The sequence below is a fragment of the Eurypyga helias genome, unplaced genomic scaffold (genome assembly GCF_000690775.1).
Source record: "Eurypyga helias isolate BGI_N326 unplaced genomic scaffold, ASM69077v1 scaffold37548, whole genome shotgun sequence".
In the NCBI taxonomy this organism is placed as follows: Eukaryota; Metazoa; Chordata; class Aves; order Eurypygiformes; family Eurypygidae; genus Eurypyga; species Eurypyga helias.
In genome coordinates this window covers 279-9,084 of record NW_010268224.1, presented here as the reverse complement: position 1 = coordinate 9,084, position 8,806 = coordinate 279, and the positions used below count along the sequence as shown (strand labels likewise).

At 52.1% G+C, this 8,806-nt stretch overlaps 1 protein-coding gene across 1 annotated transcript; it reads right to left on the bottom strand.

The window, feature by feature from the left end:
* Positions 1-1,674: 1,674 nt before the first annotated feature.
* LOC104514135 (WW domain-binding protein 2-like) lies at positions 1,675-7,632 on the bottom strand (the record flags this gene model as incomplete). The annotated part of the gene is made up of 7 exons (XM_010157700.1): positions 1,675-1,722; positions 2,564-2,640; positions 2,984-3,112; positions 3,522-3,752; positions 4,467-4,559; positions 6,733-6,868; positions 7,374-7,632. Coding segments are annotated over 7 exons (973 nt in total), but the record flags the coding sequence as incomplete, so codon positions are not given.
* Positions 7,633-8,806: the final 1,174 nt, after the last annotated feature.

Here is an 8,806-nt window from a genome sequence, read left to right as displayed (position 1 = left end):
ACGCACGCGCAACAGCCGACAGGCAGCGAAAGGTATCAACACTCCTGTATTAAAGTGCAGTTCCCAAGTACAAACATTCACGGCTGATTTCTGTTTCAGTACAGGCTTCTTGGAACATCCCTAACTCAGACGCAAACTGTCTTTATAGATAAGGAAATTTACTTTCCCCCTGCCACGCCGGGCTGCTTTAGGAATTCAGGCTTGCAAGTTGTGCAAGTCTGTCTTGCAGGAGAGCCCCAGCACAGAGGGAAATCAGAGGGAAAACACTCCTTCCCCCTTACTGTGAAGGTAGGAAGGCTGTCGGAAGAAGTACAAACACCCCGTCTGCAAAGGGTCACAGGGTCTCCACCAGAGCAGAGACTCTTCGGAGCAGGACAATGGCACTACGTCCCAGGGAAGGAGAGTGGTGGCTGAGCAGCCAGAGTTGCTGCAAGGGAGCTGCGTGTTAGTAACATCCACACCAGAGAGCGGTTGCCAGCAACAGGGAGGTAGGAAGGCTGTCGGAAGAAGTACAAACACCCCGTCTGCAAAGGGTCACAGGGTCTCCACCAGAGCAGAGACTCTTCGGAGCAGGACAATGGCACTACGTCCCAGGGAAGGAGAGTGGTGGCTGAGCAGCCAGAGTTGCTGCAAGGGAGCTGCGTGTTAGTAACATCCACACCAGAGAGCGGTTGCCAGCAACAGGGCACTGCACCCCCAAGGAAGCCCATCACACCGCCTGCCCGCTCGCCCGCCTCGCGCAGACGGGGGCAGACAGGGACTCAGGCCCTGGCCGCGGCGGCTGAAGGAGAAGACGCAGGGCAGCTCTCCCTAGAGCGAGCGGGGCTGCGGGACCCCTCTCCTGACAAGGCCGGCACCAGGTCATCCTCCTAACGTAACACATTTTGCTCCGGACAAGCAGCCTCCTGCGCAGAGCCCGGCTCTGTTAAGCCTGAAGAACAGCTGCTTGACACGGGTTCATCGCACAGATCCGGGACCTGCTTCTAGGAGAGGAAGACCAATTCACACCCCTGCCAGCATGGGCTCACCACCCCGCAGCACGCCTCTGCTTTTCCGTTCGACGCCTACAAAGGCCGGTGACGGGCCGTCCCCATCCCTACTGCATAGCCAAAGGCTTCGGTGTCTCGTAGGATGCAATTCCCAAATTCATCACCCCATGACTGTTAGTCCAGGACATGAAATGCGTGCTTCCAGCATGATACAGAGTCCCATCTCACACTGAGCTGTGCCAGAATTTAAGGAAATTTAACACCTTTCTGGGGCACCCAAGGGTCTATGCAAGGAACCTCATGGCTCTCTATACCTTTCCCCTTAGACGGTGCTTCAGAAGAAGTCAGAAGTTTGACATTCCAAGCAGTTTTACTCCAAGATCCCAGGTTAGTGATGCAGTCTACTGGTGGTTTAAGAAGTCCATCTCTCTCCTCAAGCCAACGGCGGAGCAAAAGGTTAGTGCTTCGACCCCATGAGATAAAGCAAAGAAGCAGGAAAGTGCCGTCGTTCCGCCTTGTATTGCCACCAACATAACGTTTCAGGAGGGCGCGTGCACGGCTGCCCGGCACTACATATATTGTGCATAGACAGAGAGACCTAGAGATATGCTAACCCGAGGGGTAGCAATAGCCAAGTTGTCTTCAGGGAGAGAGAGTGTGGGAGGCTGGTTGCAATATCCATCTGTTAGTTGTTCTTCTTCTCCTCAGGAGGTGTGTAAGGAGGTGGCTGATCCTGGAAGGAAACAGAGTAGTCACAACCCTGCTCATTTCATGACAAGCTCTTCCCAAGGGTTCCCAGGCTTGGCGTACAAGAAATGACTGCTCTTCAGTGAGCTACAGAGCCAGGTGCTGTGTTTTAAGCTGTCAGTTCATCACACCATTCCTCTAGTATCACGCTCTCAAGGATACACACTGTTTCCCTTAACGTTTCTAGTGAGTGTCCCCTCAAAATCAGGTAATGGACGGTCAACTGCAAACGGACCGTTTCACCTGTTCTGATCCCCATCCTCCCGTCTCCCAGGGCTGCGTCTCTGCTGACGCCCCTGGCTCTGACCCAGCAGACAGCAAACCCCGGGCTGGGGGGCAGCTGTGCTACTCCACCTGTTTCCAGCCCACCGCCGAGCCGTGCGAGGCAGCGAAGGGCACAGCCAGGCTGGCTGTCACTTCCCAGACGTAGCCTACAGCCCACCTACCACTGACTCAACCGCCAGAGACCTCCTTGACTCCTTGCAGCCCAGGAAAGCAAAACCCACGTGCTCTCATCCTTAAGTGACCTGCTCCTCTAACTCCCCCCGCTCTCAGACCCCACAGCAGCCCAGTGCTCTGTGAGTTCTGTGTTCACACAGATTTCTTTATGCCTTTAAGAGTAAGACAAGTACTGAGCTGCTGTTACTGGATGAATCTCCTTTCCTGGCTGAGGATCTAACAAGCCTGCTTCACGGCACCACCACCCACACCTCCCAGGAAAGTGCGCGCTTTCCAAGCGCAGGCACGCCAGACTCGGCCGGGGCAGCAAACCGCGGTCTCCACTGGTGACAGAAGGGGGAGCAGGGCCGGCAGGCCACAGTACTCACCATGGGCATGTACACGTTGTGTGGGTTGGCCGGGTTGTAATATGTGCTGGAAGCGGCTTCCATGGCCTTACTGCCTCCTAGAAAGGAAGAGAAGAAGGAAGCGCCGGACACGCTCATGGCACATCCCTCAGGCAGCGGCCCCAGCGCCCTCTCCCCAGCCACAGCTCTTTTGAGGAATGTGGAAGTCCAGAGAACCAGCGGCAGCAAGCTGGGTTGGAACTCGGAGCAGTTTAGGAAAGCTAGAGCTGCCCACAAGCTGTGCAGAGCTGAGCTGAGCAGCTCCCCCTCCACTCTGTTATCTCAAATAACAGATTAATGTGCCTCTGCACTCCTGCAACAACATCAGCTTCCCCACCCACGCTGTGCCCGCATCACCTACAGCCCAAGCCCCCTTTTGCACCCTGGCAGCACCCCACTTACCTGGCGTCCCTGGGCCCATCCAGGCTGGGGGAGCCGAGGGGGCTGAGGGTCCTGCAGGATATGGCCCGGAGTAGGGGGGAGGAGGTGGCACATACATGGGGTTCATGTTTGGAAGCGGTGGGTAAATACCTGAAAAAGATGACACCGGATGGATGCTACGGACCGCGGCAGTGGGACAGAGGGGAAGGGAGCTCACACACAGGCCTAGCAGCACATCAGCCCTGGAGAAGAGCTCTGGCAAAGCTCTGCAGGCTTGGCAGGGATGCAGGCAGCAGGGACTTGACATTTTGCTATTGCCTATCACACCAGCAGGCAACAATCTCTGCCAAGCAGCAGCACAATTTAGAAACCCCGTTTTCAACTCCCCTCCAGCTGCAACAGCAGGGACACACGGGTGCCATCAGCAGCACGCGACAGATTTTTGCAAGGAGAAGGATCCCCGACGGAGACAAAACTAGAGCAACCCTTGCCGCAAAGCCATTTCTTTACAACTCACAGCAAACAACCCCTACCAGCCACCGTTACAGAACTCCCGAACCTGGAGTCTGGGCGTACGGATATCCCATGGGCTGCGGAGCCGGTCCATAGGCACTCATCGGAGGTGGTGCATAAGGATATGGTCCATCTGGGGGTGGAGGAGCAGCATAGCCCCCCGGCGCAGGTGAATACCCCCCTGGAGCAGGCGGGGCGGGTGCATAGCTGGGTGCATATCCTCCGGGCACAGGTGTATAGCCATAGCCAGGTTTCTGGAGAGGAACGCCACTGGAAGCTGAAGGAACATACCTTTAGTAAGCCGGGCATCCTTTCGTTATCACTATACTATAGAATGAAAGGAAAATAGTCCCGTATACGCAGCACCCATCATCTAAAGTCAGCAGGCAGTCCTGGCACGGTACTGCACTTGAAAAGCGTTAGCCTCCTCGCTGCGAGTTCACAGGCTGCTGAAGGAGCCCAGCTGCAAAACCACCCGCGAACCGGTCCCGGGCCCATCACAGAGCTCCCACCGCTAGAAGAAAAGACCATTCTAAAGCAAGTATCAGTACGGGGCTTCTTTCTTCTTAATTTCCTCATCAGAAAAAAAATGTGCGCTTTTCCCCCCATTTGAAAGTTCTAAATAGAAGTTCCATTTTTAAATTTGTTCTCCCACCCTCCCCACCTGTGGACACGTTGACCCCCCCATCTAACTCTGCTATCACAGAACCGAGCTGAGGGCAGGCAAGCGGATCACGCTTTCACCGTCACACGTTTCAACGTTATTCCCGGAGGAGTAAGGTTTTGTAGGAAAAGGCGGTCGGGATATTCTGATGGCAAAAAGCATTGAGATGAAATAAAAGAGGCTGGAAGGGAAAACCAAAGTTCCTCTGGAACTTGCTGTGGAAGAGTACACAGGGTACCCCTCTTCCCCCATCATGTTCAAAAAAGCACCGTTCCCTGAGTAGCTCCGCAAACCATGAGGGAAGTGCAGGCTCTGAAGATCCTTTACCGTTAGAGGCAGCTTTGAACATCAGCTGTCCAAACTCGATGGCTCCTCCGCTGTTGAAAGTCAGTTTAAACGTCCCCTGCCCTTCCCAGCCACCTAGGAGAGAGAATGACAATTGGAGCAGACTGTTAGCCTCCTCCGGAGCAGTCAAGCCAGCAAAACAGTGACCGTGGCCAGGAGGAAGGAACGATGGTGCTGCTATCTGATGTCCCCCAAAACAGTGCCTCAAGAAGGTCAGGGATTTAGTTCTTTACCCTTTAAAAGGCAATCCCCACTACAGTTACGCAGAAGTGGCCTACTCTAGACACTAGGCTGTTCTGCCCTGCCCTGAAAGGTTTACCAGAACCCAACAACGAACAGGGTGTAACGAAAAAACACTTTATTCACTGAGGGTTTTATCGGAAGCCCTCATGTGAAGTTTTATTGCTGACCTCAGTGGACCTCAGATCAGCACCTGCAACTCAAGCCAGGATTTAAACCGAATGCCACATTTTCAATCTCTCTGACCCACAGAAGCTCAGATTATAACTGCTTAGGTATAACAGCAACTTTCCAGAAAAAAGTTCAAGTAGGCAATGACATTGCAAAGTAAGTAAGAGTGCTTTGTTTTGGTGAGGTTTTTTGGTGTGTGTGGGGTGGCATTTCAGGGTTTTTTGGTGTTTTTAGAAAAATATGTAATTTAAATAAAAGCAGCAACCGTACCCTGGGCTGTATCAGGAAGAGTGTGGCCAGCAGGTCGAGGGAGGGGATTCTGCCCCTGTACTCTGCTCTTGTGAGACCCCACCTGGAGTGCTGCGTCCGGCTGTGGAACCCACAACATCCGAAGGATATCGCGCCGTTGGAGCGAGTCCAGAGGAGGCCATGAGGATGCTCCGAGGGCTGGAGCACCTCTGCTATGGGGACAGGCTGAGAGTTGGGCTTGTTCAGCCTGGAGAAGAGAAGGCTCCGGGGAGACCTTACAGCACCTTCCAGTGCCTGAAGGGGCTACAAGGAAGCTGGGGGGGACTTTTTACAAGGGCCTGTAGTGACAGGACAAGGGGTAACAGGTTTAAATTGAAAGTGGGGAGGTTTAGGTTGGATATCAGGAAGAAGTTCTTCGCAGAGAGGATGGTGAGGCACTGGAACAGGTTGCCCAGAGAAGCTCTGGATGCCCCATCCCTGGAAGTGTTCAAGGCCAGGCTGGATGAGGCCTTGAGCAACCTCCTTAGCGGAGGGTGTCCCTCCCATGGCAGGGGGGTTGGAACTAGATGATCTTTAAGGTCCCTTACCACCCAAACTGTTCTGTGATTTCATAAAATAAGATCCATCTTCCTTGCGTAACAGCAAAGTTAGTGAAAGTAGAGATAGTCTCTTGAGGACAAAGTAGACTTAGAGGACAGCAACATAACAAAACAATCCACCACAGATAAAGTCATCCCCTTGGAGAGTCACCTCTTTAAAACCACTCATAGTACGATTTCAGCCTGAGAACGTGGGCTGACCCACAACTCAGGGGACCCAGCCCCTTTAAAACACTGTTACGAACAGAAAGCAAAGGCTTAAGTTCTGCAGATGCCATCACAACGCACATAAACTAATTCCAGGGCTGAAGAGGGAAGGGGTTTGAACCAGAAGCCTTGTTCTTAACCCCTGTTCTCCTTCTGCCATTCCCCACGTTTGATCATGACAGCAAGTCTTACCACATTTTCATCATCAAACGGAACAATGGTGAGTTGGTGATGTACAGCAGCAGCCTGCATGGACACAGATGTACCCACGTTGGTGTCTGCTGACCTCCAGAAAACCAAACGGGTTGCTAATTCTATTGATGCCAACAACTGGCAATTTGGTCACTTACCCACTGTTCCAGGACAAAGACAAGGGAGAACAAGGACAGGTGGAAACCAAGTAAACGTCACGTACACAGCAAGACAGAATCACAGAACAGTTTGGGTGGGAAGGGACCTTAAAGCCCATCCAGTTCCAACCCTCCTGCCATGGGCAGGGACACCTTCCACTAGGGCAGGTTGCTCAAAGTTACAGGAAGTTACAGGACTAAACAAACACCACCTTGTAAGAGTCAGTTACCAGCTTTGGGGCAGAAAATAACATGAAGCAGTGCCATAAAGCTCAGAAGACACAAGTTACCTTAGTGTGGACATGCCAGCTACACTGCTACAGCTACCCTGTCCATCCTTCCTGGGCGTGCAGCTGGCTGTCTGACGTTCGGCAAAGAGAACGGAGCTGTGGCACTTGGGAAGAGTTCAGTCTACAAAGCACGGGCACATACCTCCTGCCTCAGCCTGAATCTGTCCTTTGATGTAATTGGCAGAGAAAACAGGCTGCTCGATCGAGCACCCTTTCACCAAATAAAACGGCATCATGAAAGACAGCATAGGATCCTTGCCCTTCGTCACAAAGATCATCTGCAAGACAGGAGGGAACGTTCCAGCATTACTTGAATTAAAGGGTGGTCGTGGCGTTCTAGTTGTAGCAACATCCAAGAAAGAGGGTAACTTAACCCCGAGTATTACTATGCATTTTGTTATTTCACAGCCTCCGTACTGCAGGATCCCAAACAGACGTGATGTCATGGCATACTCACCTAAAACACACGTGTACTAAAAACACACGGACATTTACAGAGTTTTATGGTTCTGCTTTTGAAGGACAAGCTATGACAGTTTTCAAAGAAAGTAATATATCATATGAAATCTCTAGACAGTGACTTCTAGGACTGCATGTGCCTTTGTAGGGAACTGGGATCATGACACAGGTCCAAACTATCCTATTTCCACCCTCCCTTCTCCTGCCTAGCACTCTCAGTCATTCCTCCCATAGCAAAAATCACTTCTGTCACCAATTAGGTTTCTGGTCTAAAGCCCACGAGATCCCTTGAGAAAGGGGAAGCCCTCCTGGCATCAGACTTACCCTGTAAGGGGTGAGGTACAGCATGCCTTTCTTGGTGCCCTTGAAGACTTCAGGCTTGCCTGTCACATCACTGAAGGAGAGCTCCACATCTTTACACTGTTTGAGAACGCTACAGGAGGAAATCAGACAAATTGGAGAGACAAGCTCAGTGACAGCTCTGACACCTCCCCCTCCATCACACAGGCAGGGGGACAGCACACCAGAAACTCTGAATATTATCCCAAAAGCTTCAGTTCTGATGTGGGTGCCACCGTTTTTCCTTTGAAGAGAGAGGGATGATTTATGCACAGAATTCAACCGCTCACCAGCGACAACCCCTGTTTTCCTCCACAAAGGGAAACTGTACATGACAGGTTTCTCTTTCTGTCTCCAAAACCATCAGGCTGAGGAATTCCTCTCTCCACACGAGAAGAGCCTCAGCCCAAAGGTCAGGGCACGGAAAGGGGCGAGGTGTCTGAAACTGCCCCCCTTGAAGCCAAGGTAACCCCAGAGCAGGCCTCGCTCTCCAAGTCCACGCTCAAATCCAGGACTAGCCGCCACATGGGAAAACAGCTCTGCTGTAACACCGCACCCACAGTGCAAATCGAGCAAGCTGTTTCACCAATACCCTCTCTGCTGACCCACCTCCACGTGATTTAAGTAAATATTTGTAATAAACAGCACCATGCTAAGGAACAAAACGAGCAGCCAGTGATGTCAGCAATAAGGTTATTATTACTGGATATCTGTGGGAACATTAGCAAAGTCTGTCAATAACACCAAAGCCAGATGGGAACGGTGAACATTGCAGGGTCAGAGGCATGGAGCTGACCGAAAAATTAAACGTGTTTTCTGGAAAAAAGCTTTCTCCTCAGCTAATTAAAACCAACTCCTCGCCAGTCTGGATCTCACCAGAACACTTCTTCAACCACATCCTGCAGCAGCATTTCACTTCGGTTTGCCTCGCTGGGAAGAATTTCTACGTAGCCATGTTGATGTTTACTCCTTCCCAGCAAATTAACACACAGCCACCACCACCGGGTGTAATCAGGCTGCTGAACTGGTTTGCACCCGTGTGCCCATCCAGGGCTGTCACAAGGGCTGTGCACCCCACTGAGCACCCACCCGTGACTAAGCAGCAGCTCAAAGAATGGCTTGAGGTCAAGGACTGACAGGTCTCCTTTGAACCAGCAAAAGCTCTGCATGCCAAAGGACCTCCCTGACTGAAGGGCTAGCAGTCAGTCATGAACCCAACATTCCTTGGAACATACTTCTGAAGCGTGGTTTTCCTATTGCTTACCAGCCCCAAACCAACTCGATGATCCTTCGATGATCCTTTTCTAGGTGTCTGGCTTCTAGGACTTCTCCAGGCAAGGCCAGGATGCTGGGAGAACCCAAACAAAGCCAAGCCCAAGCTCGCCAAACTGGCCTGTCAATCCCCACTCGGGGTGAGG